Raw genomic sequence first — 22,440 nt, 5'->3', positions numbered from 1 at the left:
GACAGCACCGCGGGTTTGTCGGATCCGTGTGATTCGACATCATCGGTAAACGAGGCGGCCACTGCACTAACTGAGCCACGGCTTGCTCCGACTAATGATGACATCTGCTCAGGTAGTCAACGTGGAATTGGAACGATCACCCAAAACGTAAATAAGAAACTGCTAAATCCCGCGATCTCAAAGAACAGGAAGTGGGCTGTCTTCACAACTGTCAATCATTCAAGAACAGTGTGGGATCCTACAGTTAAGCCAAAAGGTCTCCTAGGTGGGCATCTAAACATAAGAAGTATTCAATCTAAAAGTGATCAAGTCCATCATCTTTTGCTTGATTCCAATTTAGACTTTCTTTGTCTATCTGAGACCTGGCTCCATAAAAATGCTCCATCAGCAGCAATAACCGTGCCGGGTTACAACATGTACAGGAGAGATAGGGTAGGATCTAAGGGTGGTGGTGTCATGATCTATGTGAGAGATCATATCCAGTGTCATGAAATCCAGTGGTCTGTCTGTAAAGACTTGGAATGTATAGGTCTTCATATAATTTTATCACCACAAATGTCTTTTTCGCTTATTGTAATTTATCGGCCTCCCTCTTCCAAAAACAGTTTCTATGAGGAATTTGAGAAACTTTTAAAAGAATGTAATTTTAGTAAAGAGGTCATTATTATGGGTGATTTTAACATAAACTGGGAGGAAAAATCATCTAGAAAGAATCTTAAAAGGATAACTGATGGCTTTGACCTTGTTCAGATGGTCAGTGGGCCCACAAGACTAACTAATTCTTCCAGGACCCAAATTGATTTAATATTTAGTAATAGGCCTGATAGAGTTCTAAAAACTCTCAACATGGTAACTGGACTTTCTGACCATAATCTAACTCTGGTAGCCAGGAAACTAACCAGCAAGCGGTTTAGGCCTTTGGTCAGGGAGGATGAATCCTTTAGAATCCCTAAAAGAAATCTAGATATCTTTCATCATACTCTTCAACTTATTGATTGGGATGATCTACTGTTGGGAATAGACATCGAGGAAGACAGTAAAACATTCTCAGATAAATTGGAGAACACTATGAAGGATTTCAGTTGCAAATTTAGGCACAAACATATCAAACACTCTGTTCCTTGGATGAATGATGATATCTTAAAAATAATGAAAGAACGGGATTCTGCCTTAAAAACTGCAATTAAAAATAAATCGAGCCATGACAGACAACATTTTGCTATGCTAAGGAACAGAGTGGTAATGAAATTAAGAAAGGCTAAGGCAGATTTCTTCATGACTGTAATAGAAAAAGCGAGAGGTAAAACTAAAATGGTCTGGGATCAGTTACACAAGCTAATGGGACATCCCAACAAAGTAAGGAAGCCGCAAGAACTTAACATTAATGGTAAACTGTCAAATAATCCAGTTGAAATGGCAAAAGCTTTCAATCACTATTTCATTGATTCTGTTGCTACCATTGCTAAATGTTTCTCCCCTGAGATTAGACCTGTCTGTACAGTAAATACATTGGAGCCGACTTTCATCATAAGAAATGTCACTCATTCAGACGTCACAAGAATAATCAGTTCTCTTAAACCATCCAAAACTAAAGATACATTTGGTATGGATGCCGTTATGCTCAAAACTCTTTCCAAAACACTAATAAATCCCATCAGCAATATCATCAACCTCTCAATCTCTCAAAACATGTTTCCCAGTGTTTGGAAGTCGGCTGCTGTTATTCCAGTATTCAAAGAAGGAGATCGCCTTTCTACCTCTAATTACAGACCAATCAGTATCCTGCCTACAATATCAAAGGTTGCAGAAAAGTTGGTAGCTGAGCAAATGATCTGCCATTTGAAAAACAGTCCCTTTGCCCTTCATCCAATGCAATTCGGCTTTAGAGCCAATTATTCCACTGAGACGGCCACCTGTTTCTTCACTGAAAAAAATCAAAATTCTACTGGACAAAGGGGGTGTTGTTGGAGTTGTGTATCTTGATCTCAAGAAGGCATTTGACACTGTAAATCATAGTATTCTTTTGTCTAAATTGCACAGTTACAACTTCTCCTCAGGTACACTTAAATGGATGGAATCATATTTGCTAAATAGGTCACAGTCTGTCCAAATTCAAAAACATAAATCCGCTGCCCTCCGCTTGTCCACAGGTGTCCCACAAGGATCTGTCCTGGGCCCATTATTATTTTCCTTATATATTAATGATCTGCCATCAGTTTGTCCTCATTCCAACATTCAAATGTATGCTGATGACACTGTCATTTATTTGCATGGCAGCAATTTGGGAGATGTAGCAAAATAACTCACTACATCCATGGCTAATGTGACTACTTGGTTAACGCAATGTTGTTTACAACTCAATATATCCAAAACTGTGTGTATGTTTTTTACCAAAAGAAACTCTGATAGTGTAGAACCGGATGTTTTTGTATCTGGGGAGAGGCTAAAGGTTGTATCTGAATACAAGTACCTGGGAGTACTTTGATTCTAATTTGTCTTTCAAATCACAGGTGAAAAAAGTTTGTAATCGGGTAAAATACAATCTATCCAATTTCCGATTCTCGCGCAACTACATGTCAACAGAGGCAGCTAAAACATTCATGCATTCAATGGTTATTTCCCACATGACCTACTGTTTAACAACCTGGTCACATGCTAGTGCCACGACTCTCAAACCATTACAGTCATTATACAAGCGGACGCTCAAAACTCTTGATAAAAAAAAAGTTCTGTCACATCATTGTCCTATACTAAAAAAATACAACTTGCTTAGCTGGGATAACTTGATTAAATATGTGCACGTCTGTCTGATGTACAAAATCATACATGGATTGACCTCTCCTCCTCTCAAACAATTTGTCACCACACGAACTGGATATCGGCTCACAAGAGGAGCAGCGAGGGGATTGTATCGTCCCTCTCAGGAAAAGTGCTTTCAGTCACGCTGCTTTCTCAGTACAAGCAGCAGTTCACTGGAACTACATTCCAGTATATATTAGAGAGCTACAATCATTCAACTCTTTTAAAGCGGAAACAAAGAAATGGTACATTACTACCCAGCTCTGTCAGCACTAGACTGTAACTACCTCCTCCATCTGCCCAGGTTGGACTTTCATTCTTTCTGTCTGTCAGTTGTTGTCTGTCTGTTGTCCGGTCTCTGTATGTCTTGACTTGCTGGTCGGCCGTTTTACTCCACCTGCGTGTCTTCTCTTGTCGTTCACCTGTTTGCAGTTATATATCACATTTAGTCTGTAAGCTTTTACATTGTATCTCTGACATTATGTTTTTATTCTGTCCATTTTAACATTGTTCTCCCTTATTTTATTTGCTTTATTTGTAGATTGTATTTGTAATCTTATGTTTTTAGGTTTGTTCTTAACATCAGCAACATTGGGACTACAGATGAAAAATAGCCTCTTGGCTAACTCTGGCACATTTACTGCAAAGTTTTTATCAATGTGCACTGTCCCTTATTAAATAAACCATTATAAAAAAATAAAATAAAATAAAAATTAAAAATAAATTTAAAAAAGCTCAGTGGCCAAATTACTCGATGCTGACCACACATAATACCACTGCATGACTTTGCATGCATCACTTCCAAATCACCGTATGTGTGCCCGGGGCCATACAAGCAGTCCAACATCCTTCCTTCTTCTCTAAATGCTTGTTTGATGTTGAATAATAATCAATACTTGAAGGTTGGATTTAGAAACGACAAAGCAGCCTCACTCGTGTTCACTGTACGCAGTTCTGTATTTCACAACAACAAGGTAGCAAATACAATTTTGCTCAAGAAAAGAGAGATGCAAACATTCTACAAAGAAGGGTCCAACATACATTTTATAATGAATGTGCAATCAAATGGATATAATGGAAATGGAATTGAAAATTCACTTTGATCATATGGCTGTGCCTTTTCTTGTTGTTTTGGTCCCATTTTATACCAAGGTTGGGTAAACTGAGACATTAAATTAAAGTCGCAACATGTCAGCAGTATGTTTGCTGCATGCTGGCTCCATGATTGCTTTAAGCCTTGTGTTGCCTTCGGGTCAATTTGACCCGATTCAATGTTTCACCCTCCTGTCGCCTTCGGGTCAATATGACCCGATTCAATGTTTAACCCTCCTGTTACCTTTATATTTACTAACATATTTTACCCTTGATGACGGGACTGTTGGTTCTCCTTGTCCACTCCTCAAGCTATTTATGCCCTGTTTCCCATCACAGATGCAGATCTACCTTTACAATTCAGATGACTTTGACAGCCTCAGCGCTGCCATCAAGGAAAGACGCATCATTGCTGCCATGGTCGTCTTCTTTGAGGTAAGGTATCACCGGGTCGGAAGGTCAAAACAAATGTAACCTGAAAGTGCACGTTGTATCCATAATAGCAGCATGGCTCTAGGGCAGTGGTATTCAACTAAGCCCTCCATCAGGTGCCAGGTGGTCTGCCGACTATTTTGTAATTTAATATAAAAATTAATTGATTGAAATCACAAAGGTATTTATTTTATTAACAAGATCCCAAAAATGCATAAAAGCAAGGATCCCCTGTTGTGCAGCCTCATTGAGTCGCTAGAGTGGCTTTAAACTCTTAGTCGTATTAAAGCATACAACTTTATTTGCTCAGAAGAGTGACACTCTTCTGAAAGGAAACCTTTGTAATGGCTCTGCATTTAGTTGTTTGTAGCTTTCATGGAACATATATTTTTTCACAGGCTTATTAAGAAACCATATCTTTTCATTTTACCTTTATAATGCAAATTGTATTTTGCATTGAGTTTATGTTTTGCACACTGAAGCTGAAGCCAATGTATTCCTGTGATACCTGATGTCTTCATCATCCACTTTAATGTTTTAATTCCATTGCACTGCCGAAGAAATAGCATGCAAAAGTGTAATTTTGAATTTAAGAAAATGAATTATTTCTTTTTCACATAGTCTCCACTTATCCCCTCCGTTTTGGTGACTCAAATAAAATGATGTTTCCAACTGTTAAAACGTGTTAATTTTGTTATAACAAAATGAAAAAGAATAAAAAGACACCATTAAATTATCGATGGTAGTACTTTTAGAACTCAGATGCAGTTTCTTCAAAAATCAATGTTCTTGTCAACTCTGTGATTTTAAGTGTGACATTTATTTCACTCTTAACAACTGTAAAGGCAGAGATTAGATCACAAAATATACCGCTGATTGACTCGAGAGGTTTTGTAATGAAATAAATCCACTACTCCATCTACTCAGACCATGGCTCCTCCACATGCATACACTTGTTTGGCCTTGCTTTCATACGTGGCAGCCCAGTGGTTGTCTGTTAAGATGTACAAGTCAATTCCATTCTGGTAAAATCAACAGTAGGCTATCAGTAGACAAACAATCTCTCATCAGGCTTATTTGAAGCCACTTTGGCATCAATTTGATCCGACCTACATGAAGTCAAACTCGCAGCAAAACCAACTCAAGGATAATTAACTTTAGATAAAATACATACAAGGGCAGGAGCGAACAAAGACTGAAAAACAGCATTCAATTGAGCAGTACTTGGCAGAGAGTCACGGTAATGATTCTAATCAAGCAGCAACACCACAGCTGAGTGCTGAAGTCGATGTGGGAGAGCATTTAGTAGCAGTTCAAATGGCCCGAAACATGCTCGGCAGAGTAAATACGGCAAAGGATCAGAACAAAATAAAACAAATATGCTTTGAATGAGGGGGAAGTATTAAGTGTGTGAGCATGATTATCATCGGTCAACTGTGATGGTTGCTGCAAGATTGTCATTTTCTCAGCTCTACGAAGGCTCTTTCCTCGTTTGTACAAATTGAAAAACTTCCAATAACTGGAAAGATTGCTGCTGTAGAGGTCCACCGATTGATCGCCTGGAGATAGAAACCGGCCAGATGTCAGCTGATTGGCCATGGCCGATGTCAGGCAGGTCAGTCTCATATTTCAAATTTCTTGCCGGTCACGTTTACACGTGTGTGCCACTGTTGCAAGATTCTTTTATATCTGCACGCAGTATGCTATATGTACAACCTATATGACATGTTCAACATTTTGATCTAAGCAGCTTATCAGACATAAATATATCTACTGGGGCCGATGATTTGTTTTAAGCAGACTATTTAAATAAAAATGCAATAATGCTTTTCTTGATTATTTGAATTGTTTATGCCAATAAACATAGATGACAATAAGAAAGGGAGGGGCTGCACGGTGGTGTAGTGGCTAGCACTGTCGCCTCACAGCAAGAGGGCCGTGGGTTCAATTTCCGGTCGGGGTGGTCCTTCTGTGTGGAGTTTGCATGTTCTCCCCGTGGCAGCGTGGGTTCCCTCCGGCTTCCTCCCACAATCCAAAGACATGCAGTCAGGTTAATTGATCTCTAAATTGCCCATAGGTGTGAATGTGAGAGTGAGTGGTTGTCTGTCTCTATGTGTGACCTGAGATGGACTGGCGGCCTGTCCAGGGTGTCCCCTGCCTTCGCCCAGCTGGGATCGGCTCCAGCGCCCCGCGACCCTAATGAGGATGAAGTGGTCTTGATAATGGATGGATGGACAATAAGAAAGGTATAAGGACCTCATTTTAAATGGCTGACTCTTAAGACTGACTTTGGGATTCAAATTACTTCTTGAGAGGTTGGTTTGGAGCCATGCCGTTAATTACAGTTTTTAGAAAGAAAATCTGAATCGACAAGTCAGACTTTAAAAAATGTGAAATTGAAATTAGCTGAATAGTAGATGAAAGAATCAATCAATTGGTTCATTGACAGAAGATTGTAATGTATCAAGCAAATGGCCAGTATCTGATAAAAGATTCTCAAATTTGAAGATGTTTAGTTTTTCTGTGGAATATCATCATGAACTGAATATCTTTGTGTTTCAGACAGTCAACACTTGTAAAAACAAGGGTCTGAGAAATTAAGATGGAAATGTTTCACTATTTGACGGTTTATAGAAGATTTGTAATAACCAATAATTAGTTATTGGTTTACATAACACAAATCCAGGTTTGAAACATTCCCAAAGAAACCTTTCGGTCACAAACACTAAAGTCGTGCTTTTCCACGGTCTGTTGATTCTAATAAAAGGCAATTTTTCATTTTTACATCAATTAATTTTAACTCATATTACGTTGTCTTTAAGATTCCAGAGTCATTTGGTGCTTTTCTAAGAAACACTAGTCATCTAGAGTATGATACAAAATAATAACACAAATTTGTATTATGTTTTATTTAAAGATCCTCCTCAAATATGAGTCTCTGATATTTTGTCAATATCCTGTTACATTTGACATGTATTGCTTTTATTGAAAGGACATTTTATAATATCCTAGAAAACACAAATATGCGTACGCATTAAAAGCAACATTACGGAATAAACTGCCATTTGCTATCTACCTATAGTTCTACTTTGGGCCATGAGAACAAACCCAGCTGTCCAACACAGAACACTAAAACACTCGTATCCAAAGCACCTAAACTGTCTCTAGTCGTGCCTTTCTCTTATTTTTAGATATTTAGTTCCATTGGGTCAGTCTGACCTGACAACAAGTTATTGATCATAATACATCGATGATGAGGCTATAATAACACTCTTCAAATGACAGAAGTAATGGAATAAATTGACCTTAGAAATAGGACATTTACTGTATATTTCTAGTCTCCTATAATCACAAATGTAGGGCAGCAACTATCAACGAAGAGCAACCATCACATCCTGCCATTTGAGAAGAATAGAATCAGGGACTGTTTGCATAAAAGACTAAAGCTGACTTAGTTGGTGATTTTTCTTAGAATTTTCTGTCAATCAATTTATTGATTAACTCAACTAATTATAGCTGCTCTACACAAATGAGCCATCTACTCTTGGACATGGGAACGTAGAGTAAGTGCTGCCAACGCTAAGATGAATGTCCTTAATGCTGCCCTCTGACTACACTCTACCAAAAGAAAAAATACTTCAAACCTATCGATGGGACAAATATAATATTCATAGGCTTGAATATAAGATAACCGTTTGGGTTTTTTTAATCTAAAAGAAACCAATTCTATTTTATAGACACCTAATTAAGAGATGTCACTTGTGCCATTAAGCTTCTACATTTGAGCTTTCTCAACATTACAGAGATGCAGATGATGCCTCGACAACCGAGAGGGTGTTGAGGAAGAGTGGTTGCTAGGTCTCGCCTTCCTCACGCGAGCTGCAAAGTGTTGGGAGCGATGATCCCTGGAGTCCCTGAGTGACTAGTGGATACCTGGGGGTACAGTAGTTCTCCTCTGCTGTAGTAAACACTTGTGTTGTGTGGTTTAGCAGTGAGAATACAACACAGTAGTAATACAATACAGTAACGCAATATACAGCAGCTCACATCAGAGTCTGACAGATAAAGAAGACACGCTGGAATGTGTACGACAGTGTGACTAAAATTACCCGGGATCAACTAGAAGGTGTTTTAATTACAGTTTCTACAAATGTTCAACAAATTCAACTGTTGATCGCATTATCTTTTTTACCGTATAATAAAGACGAGAGTTGTCTTTTTTTGAGGAATCATTAAACAATGTCTTTCTGAAATATGAAAATGTCAAAAGGAAAAGGCCATGGTATTCCAATCCCTTGTTAATTAGGGTTCCAGTACTGGTATGGTTTGGATATTTGTGTGAAGAACAGAAACATTTGCATTCCCCAAAGGGGAGCGTGTCAACAGGATCGATAGGGTAGTCTCTAAACTCCTGTTCTGCCTCAAAAAACTATCTAACTCAGCACATCTTCTCCCTTGGAAGCCTCTGAAATTAACCAACACCAAAAATGCACACTAGCTGCCTGTCATCTTTATAATACCACACATTTCTCACACAAAATTCATTTTGTGAAACAGTTGAACATCCAAAAGTAGGGTTTCAGATACAATATGCTAAACACAGGGAAAAGGCCTAACGCCACCTAAAATACACTTTGCTTTTTAATAACAATGTTAAATACCAAATAATACCCCCCTCATTATTGTTTTAGAGCGTTCTCACAAAATAGAGAAAGCTCCCATGGAGACAAAGTGTGTGAGAGAAACAAACATATCATCAATCCGAATTGAAACCCAAAGGAAAAGAGCCTGGAGACTGATCTCTCTGGGTGTTAACTTAGGGAGGCGGAAAAAAACCTTTTCGACAAGGAATTAATGAGGTGGGTTTAGCCCAGGAGTGGAAGAGTGAATATCAACTCAGTGTTAAAGTCAACTATTCATCTTTATGTACCAGTTGTGTCGAAAGCTCATGATGAATGATCCTTAAATAAGATACCATATCATTGCCAAGTCTGATAGGTCGTGAACAACAGTAAATTTCCAGAATACAATATGCTTTGTGTACATCACAAAATAAACAATACATCAAACTATGATTCGTCCTCCCGTTGTGTCAAAGCAACCTGTTTGTCAAAGATGGAAAGATGTTGTGTATTTGGGTGCTTGGCAACCGTTTCCCCCACTTAGCAACGGACCTTTGACGACTTCCTAGTCAAAAGCTTCAAGAGGTATACGAGGTAGTTTAAGAGGTGCTATATTGTGTCTTCTCTCAACATTCACAGACACGTAATCTGAAAGGTGAGCTAAATGAGTTCTGTAAATTGATCCAAATAACCAAACTAGAGACCACAGAGCTGCTGATTAACAGATGCTAATCCCAAAGATAATTTATCTTTTGAAATCACACTCCTCTTTCGAAAAACTCACAGACAAAGAGTGAGAGAAAATAAGGTACAGCACATGGTTTTTATGTACATCTCAGTACATGGTCACATTTCTAGAATAACTTTTAAAGGATCATAATCGCAAACATCTCTAGGACATCTCTAGTTTGGCATTTCTAAAAAATTAATTTAAAAAATAAACCATCAGCAGATATCATTAAAATCAGCCTCCAGTTAGTATCCAATAATAATTCAATATCTTCTAAAATAGGCATTAAAAAAACATAGCAAATGATGTCAAAATAAATCTTTTACACAATAAAAATTAATTGATGTTTAAAAGCAGCTCACTGAAACTTGCAACACAAATAAAGGTTCTAGTTGCCAAACACCTGTGTTTTTTGCCAAATGAAACGAAATGAAAAGAAAAAAAATCAAAAGAGTATCAAGTTTGCGTGTCTTCATTTCAATCTTCAACATCATGTTGGCATTTCATTCGAACAAAACAATTGTCACATATGTAAAGTTGAAAGCCTTAACTTGGGAGAAGACTATTTTTTTTATGAAGGCTTTATGAACACAATTCTGAATCGTATACATTTTGAAATAAAAGTGACCTCAATGATTAGCAACAAAAAGGTATACATGTATAGTTCAGGCATTGCTCAAAATAACTAACATAATTTATGCAATAGTTCAAATGTAATTCATAAAATCCAAGACTCTCATTCAATCTTATTTTGCATTCTGCAGAGCACCTTGAGCTTGATAAAACATGCAGTCTAATCCCATATCTTTGGTGATTGTCGCAATAATTCACGGCAGAGAAAATGAGCCTTGTGGATGGGGTAGCCTACTTTTGAATTTGCTTTTTGTCGCCTCTGAAAAAGACAATCTTGAGAGCACAAAGCAAACACATGATCATTTGACCCACAATAGTACAATGCAGAAAAAAGGGGGGGGGAATGAAGCTTGAGGGTCCCATTGTGTCCAGTATCCACAGGGCAGCGTTGACTGACAGTCCAGCTGTAAGTAAAGCTGACACTGAATCACATCGCGACAAGACTGTTAAAGGGGAAAGAGGACGTGGCGACTGGAGGACACAGGACATTTATTGATATGGCACCGTCCTTGAGTGCAGCACTATACATCCTTCAGTGACAGTGCCTTATTGCCTGGACATTAATCACTATTGTCACGAAGCACAGGAAATAAGTGCACCCATTTCCCCAAAAGCATTTATCCTCCCTCGTTCCAACCAGCCTGGTCAAATCTGGTGTGTGTGTGTGTGTGTGTCTTTTTGGTTGCATGTTGCTAGGACAGATAAAATGATTCGGTGTGAAGTGGCTGTGAGTCATTCTCAATGATTAAAATGCTACTGTGACCAGCTTGGAGTATCTTGGCTGAAGACCGAGTGAACTCAACTGTACACCCCGAGTAATGAAGTGATGACTGATTGCCTTGATTAACATAAATTACACAAATAAACAGCTTAATCCCAATTAATGTCAAATGACTATAATTACCCTTTAAAATAAAGCATTGTTCTCATAACGTTGGGCTCATATCAACTGAAACATTCCACTTCAGTATTAATGCCAGCATCTCCCGACAGGACGACCTCGCCAGAATTCTCTGCTGGATCCTTCGGTTACGTTTTGTCTCCAGGAAACAGAACGCTAGCTATTGATTCTCTTCCAATTCAATTACAATAACATACAACTAAAGAGCAGTGAGCAACACGGGAATGGTGGTAGAGTATATTTACTTCGTCTGCATTGTATTCTACATGCACCATGCAGGGGATCAATTAAACTACTTTCATCCAGCAGAATTTTTCAAATGTAACCTGTGGACTCTGACGGCTGGTAGCGTTACGGACCGGTGTTCATGAGGGGCGCGTCCTCGTGCTGGTGACGTCACATCCTGTCACCACCAGAGAAGACCGATGGAATAGAGTGCGGGATTTTTTATATTTTTTGTATCTGCTCTGCAGAAATGTCATGAGGAAGTGAACACATTGTTAACTTAGACCTCAAGCATAACCACAATGCCTTTCGATAAACAACACTAGATGTAAATATAACTTGCTTGTTTCACGAGAACTCTACACGGCACCTTTAAGGAGCACAGCCTCCAACTGACAACCTGCTGCATTTTCTTCATTTCATTGTAGCTTTTTTATGTTATGAAAATATACTCTTTAAAAATAGGAAGTTCTATTGATTTCATTTCTTCGTGCTTAAGAGGACTCTTTGGTATCAGAGCACTGAGCGATGTCACATCTAGTATGGGAATACAGAGCGTGTCTCGCCTTTTTAAAAGCTCAATACATGGCCAAATATATTTTAATAAGTGGCCTCACCGCAAAAAACCTGAGATGAAGTGTGTTGAAATGTTTTTTTAAATTCTGGAAATAATACAAGGTTGTTTTTCAAACAGCATTTCCCATCAGTAAGGACACTCTACAACATTAACATTAAAACAAAAAGAAATCATTCACACTCTACTGTGTACAAGAAATAATTTAAAATGTCAAACTATTCTGTTCATGTTTGTTAAACTCGTCTCATTTTTCCGACTGTCTTACTCATCAATAATAGAAAAATAAAAACAACCCCAGGTTTCTCTTCAGCACTGTAGCCAGGCTGACAGAGAGTCACAGCTCTGTGGAGCCGAGCATTCCTATAAACCTTAGTGGTAATGACTTTATGAACTTCTTTAATGAAAAGATTTTAACTATTAGGGACAAGATTAATAATCTCTTGCCCACAACCAGTGCCAATCTGTCCTCAAGTGGAATGGCCTTGGAAACCGCTGTATGCCCTGGTGTATATTTGGAGGATTTTCTCCTATCAACCGTGACCAATTATTTTCAACGGTTTCTACTTGAACACGTCTACCTGTCTCTTGGACCCCCATCCCGACGAGGCTGCTTAAAGACGTTTTGCCTTTAATTGGCTCTCTATTAGATATTATCAATGTGTCTCTGCTAACAGGCCACGTGCCACACTCCTTCAAGGTGGCTGTTATTAAACCTCTCCTGAAGAAGCCCACTCTGGATCCAGAGGTATTGGCTAACTACAGACCGATCTCTAACCTCCTTCCTCTCCAAGATCCTTGAGAAAGTGGTCGCAAATCAGTTGTGCGACTTTCTACATCATAATAGTTTATTTGAGAAATTTCAATCAGGATTTAGAAAACACCACAGCACCGAGACGGCACTGGTGAAAATTACAAATGACCTCTTAATGGCAGCAGATAAAGGACTCCTCTCTGTCCTGGTCTTGTTAGACCTTAGTGCTGCATTCGACACCATTGACCATGACATCCTGTTACAGAGACTGGAGCAGTCGATTGGCATTTCAGGCACGGCACTAATTTGGTTTAAATCCTATTTATCAGATCGATCTCAGTTTGTATTTGTAAACGATGACGCCGATAACCACCAACGTTAATCACGGAGTTCCACAAGGTTCTGTGCTTGGACCAATTTTATTTACCTTATACATGCTTCCTTTGGGCAATATTATCAGGAAACACTCCATAAACTTTCATTGTTATGCAGATGACACTCAACTATATTTATCGATAAAACCAGAGGAGAGCAACCAACTCTGTAAAATTCAAGCATGTCTTAAAGACATAAAAACATGGATGACCTGCAACTTCTTGATGTTAAACTCAGACAAAACCAAGTAATTTTAATCGCCCTGAGCACCTCAGAGATCAATTATCTGGTGATGTGGATTCTGTAGACGGCATTGCCCTGGCATCCAACACCACTGTAAAGAATCTTGGCGTTATCTTTGATCGACTTGTCCTTTAACTCCCACGTAAAGCAAATCTCAAGGACTGCATTCTTTCATCTACGTAATATTTCAAAAATCAGGCACATCTTGTCTCAAAAAGATGCAGAAAAATTGGTTCACGTGTTACTTGAGACTGGATTACTGCAACTCCTTATTAGCAGGCTGCTCTAATAAATCTCTAGGTCCCTCCAGTTGATCCAGAATGCTGCAGCTCGTGTTCTCACTAAAACTAAGAAAAGAGATCACATCACTCCTGCACTAGCTGCTCTGCACTGGCTCCCAGTAAAATCAAGAATCACTTTTAAAATTCTTCTTAACCTATAAAGCCTTGATTGGTGATGCTCCATCATATCTTAAGGAGCTTGTCGTACCATATTGCCCCACTAGAGCTCGCTCACTAAATGCGGGACTACTTGTAGTTCCTAGAGTCTTAAAAGTAGAATGGGAGCCAGAGCCTTTAGTTATCAAGCTCCTCTTTTATGGAACCAGCTTCCAATTTCAGTCCGGGAGGCAGACACAGTCACCTCGTTTAAGAGTAGACTTAAGACCTTCCTGTTTGACAGACGTTATAGTTAGGGCTGAATCAGGTTTGCCCTGGTCCAGCCCCTTGATATGCTGCTAGGCTTATAGCTGCCGGGGACGTTTTAGGATGCACTGAGTACCTATCTCCTCTTTTTCTCTCCTTAAGGATGAATTTTCATCTCTCAATCACACGCTACTAACTCTGCTTTCTCCCGGAAGTCCTTTGACTTACGCTCATGGGGTCATCGGACCCTATGAGACGGCATAGATCCCATCTGCCTGATGGATCGTCTGGGTCGTGGAATTCCTGCTCATGACTACGCCACTGTCCTGTTGAGACTCCGCCCTCCTCCTCCCCACCGCCATCTGCCTGATGGATCGTGGAGGTCTCCATCGTGGAATATGCCTACTATGAACTATTCATACACTCTGTCATATTCATTGAATGTATTTTAACTCTAAATCTGTCCTTCTGTACACATTACATCTATTGCATCTGTCCATCCTAGGAGAGGGATCCTCCTCTGTTGCTCTCCTCCAGGTTTCTTCCTTTTTTCCCCTGAAGGGTTATTTGGGAGTTTTTCCTGGTCCGATGTGAGGTTTTGGGGCAGGGATGTCTATGTGTACAGATTGTAAAGCACTCCGAGACAAATTTGTAATTTGTGAAATTGGGCTATACAAATAAACTGAATTGAATTGATGTTTAAAAGCAGCTCACTGAAACTTGCAACACAAATAAAGGTTCTAGTTGCCAAACACCTGTGTTTTTTGCCAAAAGAAACGAAATGAAAAGAAAAAAAATCAAAAGAGTATCAAGTTTGCGTGTCTTCATTTCAATCTTCAACATCATGTTGGCATTTCATTCGAACAAAACAATTGTCACATATGTAAAGTTGAAAGCCTTAACTTGGGAGAAGACTATTTTTTTTATGAAGGCTTTATGAACACAATTCTGAATCGTATACATTTTGAAATAAAAGTGACCTCAATGATTAGCAACAAAAAGGTATACATGTATAGTTCAGGCATTGCTCAAAATAACTAACATAATTTATGCAATAGTTCAAATGTAATTCATAAAATCCAAGACTCTCATTCAATCTTATTTTGCATTCTGCAGAGCACCTTGAGCTTGATAAAACATGCAGTCTAATCCCATATCTTTGGTGATTGTCGCAATAATTCACGGCAGAGAAAATGAGCCTTGTGGATGGGGTAGCCTACTTTTGAATTTGCTTTTTGTCGCCTCTGAAAAAGACAATCTTGAGAGCACAAAGCAAACACATGATCATTTGACCCACAATAGTACAATGCAGAAAAAGGGGGGGGGAATGAAGCTTGAGGGTCCCATTGTGTCCAGTATCCACAGGGCAGCGTTGACTGACAGTCCAGCTGTAAGTAAAGCTGACACTGAATCACATCGCGACAAGACTGTTAAAGGGGAAAGAGGACGTGGCGACTGGAGGACACAGGACATTTATTGATATGGCACCGTCCTTGAGTGCAGCACTATACATCCTTCAGTGACAGTGCCTTATTGCCTGGACATTAATCACTATTGTCACGAAGCACAGGAAATAAGTGCACCCATTTCCCCAAAAGCATTTATCCTCCTCGTTCCAACCAGCCTGGTCAAATCTGGTGTGTGTGTGTGTGTGTGTCTTTTTGGTTGCATGTTGCTAGGACAGATAAAATGATTCGGTGTGAAGTGGCTGTGAGTCATTCTCAATGATTAAAATGCTACTGTGACCAGCTTGGAGTATCTTGGCTGAAGACCGAGTGAACTCAACTGTACACCCCGAGTAATGAAGTGATGACTGATTGCCTTGATTAACATAAATTACACAAATAAACAGCTTAATCCCAATTAATGTCAAATGACTATAATTACCCTTTAAAATAAAGCATTGTTCTCATAACGTTGGGCTCATATCAACTGAAACATTCCACTTCAGTATTAATGCCAGCATCTCCCGACAAGACGACCTCGCCAGAATTCTCTGCTGGATCCTTCGGTTACGTTTTGTCTCCAGGAAACAGAACGCTAGCTATTGATTCTCTTCCAATTCAATTACAATAACATACAACTAAAGAGCAGTGAGCAACACGGGAATGGTGGTAGAGTATATTTACTTCGTCTGCATTGTATTCTACATGCACCATGCAGGGGATCAATTAAACTACTTTCATCCAGCAGAATTTTTCAAATGTAACCTGTGGACTCTGACGGCTGGTAGCGTTACGGACCGGTGTTCATGAGGGGCGCGTCCTCGTGCTGGTGACGTCACATCCTGTCACCACCAGAGAAGACCGATGGAATAGAGTGCGGGATTTTTTATATTTTTTGTATCTGCTCTGCAGAAATGTCATGAGGAAGTGAACACATTGTTAACTTAGACCTCAAGCATAACCACAATGCCTTTCGATAAACAACACTAGATGTAAATATAACTTGCTTGTTTCCACGAGAACTCTACACGGCACCTTTAAGGAGCAGCACAGCCTCCAACTGACAACCTGCTGCATTTTCTTCATTTCATTGTAGCTTTTTTATGTTATGAAAATATACTCTTTAAAAATAGGAAGTTCTATTGATTTCATTTCTTCGTGCTTAAGAGGACTCTTTGGTATCAGAGCACTGAGCGATGTCACATCTAGTATGGGAATACAGAGCGTGTCTCGCCTTTTTAAAAGCTCAATACATGGCCAAATATATTTTAATAAGTGGCCTCACCGCCAAAAACCTGAGATGAAGTGTGTTGAAATGTTTTTTTAAATTCTGGAAATAATACAAGGTTGTTTTTCAAACAGCATTTCCCATCAGTAAGGACACTCTACAACATTAACATTAAAACAAAAAGAAATCATTCACACTCTACTGTGTACAAGAAATAATTTAAAATGTCAAACTATTCTGTTCATGTTTGTTAAACTGCGTCTCATTTTTCCGACTGTCTTATCTGCCTGCCAAAAAAAAAAAAAAAATTACCTTTCGGTCATTCATTTAACATAATTATCCTATTTTTCAAAGAAGCGTGCGGTGACATAAACAAAACATATTCGATGTCATCAGTAACCATAATTTATAGAAGAAACTGAAGAATAATAGAAAGTAACAGGCTTTATCGTCAGGCAAGTGAAATGAAGCCGCCGACGATCACTTTGAAGACAATAACGCCGTGGAGCTTTTGGTGGTCACCTCTCAACCACCATCATACAGCACACTAAGACACACATTTCCTGAATAACAAAATTGCATTGTTATTCCAAAGTGTATTGAGTCTAACGAGAGACACTGACCGTGTTTACATGCATTCGAATAACTGGCTTAGTCGGACTGAAATCGAATTATCCGTTTCATGTAAACACCTTTATTCGACTATGTGCGGTCCGACTACGATCCGATTAACACCCCTGGATAACTCAATCCGATCCGGTTGATAATTCGACTATCGCGGCATGTAACGGTGAATTGGATTAGGAACTGGACTTTGCGTCTTTGCGCATGCTTGAGATCACGCCGCCCTCCTCCCTCCCATGTCGTGACCCGGAAGTCGAAAGAGTCGAAAGAGACGATAATGTCACGATTAACATCATGCAAGAATAGTAGAGGGATGTAGCTTCGCCTTGCTCTCTGTTCGCCATCTTTCTCGAAATGTTGATGTTGTTGTTGTTGGTTGTTGGTAGTGGTGAAGAGGTCAAGCGGAAATGGCTGTATCACCACGAGTTGTAATGAAAACAGCGCCACCTATCGTATCGGATATGACATGCTTTCGACCAATGATTCGAATTACTCACTGCCATGTATATTGGGATAATAGCAGATCCCCCAAAAGATAGCATAGTCCGACTAAAGCAAGATTCGAATTATACCAACATGGAAACGCACTGATTGATAAATTGGTCATTCAATTTGAAAGCAATAAGCAGGAAGAGTATCTCTGTCAAAAAGGATAAACAGCTCATTATCCGCACGAGATATAAGGTGATTACAGTGTTTCCCCATCGGAACGTTAAGAGGGTGGCACATGCCGACAGATAACAGTGAGCTCAGCATATGGTACTGATGCTATTTTAGAGAAAATTACTTTTAAGCCGTTACGTCAGTGCTATACATCGAACCGATTATCCAGAGAATATAGAGGAGAACCGTGATGATAATGATGCCGTTGCCAACATCAGTGATGTCCAGACAGCTGGCGTCCTGCTGGCACAGCAGCACATCAGAACCTCATTAATAACATTAATAGCACGTTTGCTCACTAACATTTCACTTGCAGTGGACAGTGATGGTGTTTTATTTAAGGACATCCTTATCATACAGTACACACAAGTGGAAATGGTCATTATAGCTGTCAAAAAGTAGTAAATGGTTGTTTTTCCCCCCATTACTAAAACTGCTGTTCATTGAGGTCCTTGTCTTTGCTACAAATTATTCCCCAGCTGCGTCACAAGGCTTGACGCCTTTATCCATTTTTGTATGGCCGTATTCACAGAGCAGGCAATCATTTCTTCATTACTTAAGTGATGCAATCAGGAGAAGCTATACTTTTCATGAAGACTACGAAGCTACAATTCCACCCACACAACTTTAAAGCATACAAGTATGGTCTACACACCAACCACAACTACTGATTCATCGTAAAAATAAAAAAAATGTTCCATATTATTGCCAGGAGTGAAATATTAGGGAAAACACACCAGAGACATTTAAAACCATTGAAGACAACTTTTTCAAAAGAGCCTTGATCATTATAAAATGAATTGCCTCTACATATACTCCGTGGAATAAAATTCTCTACGATGCCATGAAAATAATGGCAAATTCATAGACAAGCTATGTGCCAAAATCCTGTGTGCACTGATTTGAGAAAGAAAATAATCCCCGTCCCTTTCAAATATTCTCTTTTCATGTGATCAAGCACCAATTTGGTTAGACTCTGTGATGTAAACTCTTTCATATTATTAACATTTAGGTCAGCCAGCCTAGTCTGTAGATGGATGCATTATGAGACAGTGTACAAGTAGTAAAATGGGATGTATGCTCCACCACCTTGGAGCTGGTCTGCCGGTCAGCCTGAATTGCCCGTTTGCTGCATGTCAGAGGTCTGTTGAGACATGCCATAGGATGAAAACTCTGTCGTGTTCGGGGGCCTGGAAGGCTACTAGTCAATAAAGCTGCAAATTAAGAATGTGGATGCAGGGAACTGGCGGATTTTGGGGCGGGGGGCCTAGGGGTGACTCAGAGAGGAACCATTCTCTCCTGTTACATCACTGCGACTTCTCTATGGGAGATGATTCGTGCCATAGAATAAAAACATCCAATGAACTAGAAGACCTTCCAGCGGCCACATTGTTCAAATTAAATGTAACATAAAACTAGGAAGATGTAATTACTGTTTAGTTACTACTTTAAATGAGTCGAATGGTATGATAATACAACCTAACTGATACACCAATGGTTAATGAGATTAGGATAATATTAGCTAAACACATATTAGTGCCACTCTATATCACTATTAGTGTGCATGTTTGCTAACAAGTAAGACATTTGCAAAGCAGAAATGCCAATAAAATTGTAGTAACATCACATAGTTTGTCCACAAGAGTGCACCACATTCATTTTATAAGTGTAAAATGGCTTGCTTAGTTGATAACCTACCTTTTCACAATTATTAAATAAACAATTATAATGAACCCGTAACAGAAATGTTATGATTATTTTCAATTTGTTATTATTTTATGATGATTTCCGTACTCTCAAATATTAATGTTGGTATCAAAACCATAGAAATCTTGGAGCCATCGTCAAAATCTTTGAAAAGCAGTATTGTGCCAAGTTATCCCTCAACCCAATGATAACCATCACATGTTAACATTCAACCGACCCATCGGTTTCTAATAGTTTAATCTCTAGTGGCGCAGAATCTGGTTACACATTTGAGTGCAACACTATTCCTCTCAAACCTGTAGCCTACTGAAGGCGATATTCCGGGACAATATTTGTGCCCCAGTGGCATTAATCGCCCCTCATACCTGCACATCCATCCACGAGCCAACAGAGCTAACTATCTCCCTCATCCACAGTTCGACTTACGCACGTGACAGCACGCATGCACATACATTATACCTCCACATAAACCACGACCAAAACTACAATACAACTGTTAAATAAATAAATAAACGTGTGGATTTCTTATGAAAACCACAACAAAACTACAGGTTCAACAGATAGAAAGATAAATGCTGCCAATTCCACGGGAGATAAAGTATCTCAATGCAATTCCACACACCATCCAAGTGCCTGCAGGAAAGATGTATTAGCGAACGTTACATTTCCTGAGATTGATGAATTCTTGAGACACCATGTTGTTTGAAAACCCAGTGCTGTAGCTAACATGTTAAGCGTCGGGGTTAAACAGGAGTTTGTTTAGCGGGACATGTTTAGCCGGACGTTAAAGCAGCGAGCGGGATAGTTTGCGCCATTGTCCAGCTGCATAATCAATAACATGCACACAATTCCCGGAGCCTGAACGTCTCGGCGTTCACTCGGCCCCTGAACGTTACCCGTCAGTGGAACCAGGCTCAACTGTGCCTCTGGGGGGGAAATGTATTTATTCGGCCAGAAAAAGTCGCTTTTACCCGTCATTATGAGAAAGAAAGAAAGAAAAACTGAACAAATACAACACTGTGGACCCTAAGTAGTTCGGCTACATGCATGAGAGCTAACCCGTGTTGCAAGTACTTACCAGGATGACAGTCTTTGTGTTTGGGCAAGGTTAAAAACATTAAGGATAAAATCCACCAGTAACTCGGTTCTCGTATTCTCCGCATGTTAGACTACTCATCGAGAGCAACAAGAATGCAACGGGTGACAAAGTTTGAGTCTTTTCTCTTCTTCTTCTTATTCAAAAAAAAAAGATCAGACACACGACCGAAGCAGAAACGAAGTTGGCACCGCAGCCACGAAGGCAGAGCATCAAAGTAGCGCTTAGCGATTCGGCGGAGTCACCGTTTTGTTTTTTTCTTCAAACGACAAATTTATTCGCCTCCAGTCCGAGCAGAGGCTGTCTTTAGCTTCGAGGAATGAAACGAGACGTACGCTACGGCGGTGCAAAAACTGTTCGAAATGCGCTGGACTCCACCGTGTGCCTGTAGCGGGCTTCCAGATAGCGACATTCCCGTAGTGTGGAAGGGTCAATCGGCGATCAATCGCTGTCTTTAACTACAGGGAATAAGTGGTCGAACACTATTGATTACACGTGGTCATTATTAAGTGATTATCCGCGGCGTCAGCGTGACGGCCATGCACAATGCGAAGAAAAGTGGTGCTGAAAAATGTCCCATTCTTCCACCCAGGAAGTGGACTAGCGGTCAGGCGTGCATGGAGATCTGGCTGCTGGTCCCATCGACAGGACAGGCTGCGTGAGAGTGGGAGCCAGCGCGGGGCGGGAGCAGCGGAGGGAGGGGAGGCGGCTCTTGGATTTGCTGAATGCAAAATGAGTCGTAACGGACCCGGAGTCTGGGTTGTGTCTATCGCTGCTTTACGACAAGGAAAACTCCAGAAATCAGTGCGGCTCGTGTCAGATTGGCAAATCACTGAAGTAGAGACGTGATTGTGCTGCTTTCAACAACAACATTTTTGTTGTTGTTGCATCAAACATGAGGACAGACTGGCAGGGCCATTTCAGATTCTACAGAAGGCCTGGTTTCCTGCTAACCCCACTGATTCCCACCCTCATCCAGTCGTCTCACTGTTTTGTTGCTTCCTCCAAGGCCCCATTATTAAACGACCCTCCTGTGGCCACACACTGATGTCCCTTTGCCTCCTGCTGGCAGAACTGTGAATGGAATACTTTAGCAGTAATCATCACCTGGAATATCATCATGTATGAGTGTGTGCTGATTGGAGAATTATGCATCGACCAGTGACGCTCCCTTAGGTAAATGTGTAGTCAGTGGTCTTCTTGCAGAACTATCCAGCTGGACATTTAATTTGAGGAATCTGATTAAATTTCTCATTTAATTACCCAGTTCTCTGCAGGGCCATTGAAGACAGTCACAAGGGCCCTTTGCTTTTAATGTGGGCCATCTGTTTCCTCTCCAAAATGCCTACCTTTCCAAAGCTCAGACAGCCTCGTGGGTATCCTTGTATGATCCTCAAGGCTACACCTCTGTACACACTGCAAAACATTTGTGTAGTTGACTACACTATACCTTATTGTATTCGTAGTGATCAAATGCAATTAACCTGAAGAGTAGTGTGTGAATTATTTTCAGTCTTGGTCTGTCACATTACATGACGCCCCTTTGAAAATATATGCCACCAAACCACTAAAACATCCCAAATAACCACATATATTAGTTAGTTGTAATGTAGTTTATCTTACAGCCATCAGAATGTAAGAAGCATTTAATTG

General features: G+C 39.9%; 1 protein-coding gene across 1 annotated transcript in view; it reads right to left on the bottom strand.

The window, feature by feature from the left end:
• The window catches only part of ca16b (carbonic anhydrase XVI b), a 113,641-nt gene extending 92,262 nt beyond the window's left edge, over positions 1-21,379 (bottom strand). Inside the window, exon 1 of the mRNA XM_056438494.1 lies at positions 20,770-21,379. Within this exon, the coding sequence (XP_056294469.1) occupies positions 20,770-20,854 (85 nt within the window). The 5' untranslated portion in view covers positions 20,855-21,379. The remainder of the gene's footprint in view (positions 1-20,769) is intronic.
• Between the last annotated feature and the right edge of the window lie 1,061 nt (positions 21,380-22,440).

Source organism: Pseudoliparis swirei, chromosome 18, assembly GCF_029220125.1.
Source record: "Pseudoliparis swirei isolate HS2019 ecotype Mariana Trench chromosome 18, NWPU_hadal_v1, whole genome shotgun sequence".
NCBI classification, from domain to species: Eukaryota; Metazoa; Chordata; class Actinopteri; order Perciformes; family Liparidae; genus Pseudoliparis; species Pseudoliparis swirei.
Note: the sequence above shows the minus strand (reverse complement) of the source record. Positions and strands in the feature narration are given on the sequence as shown.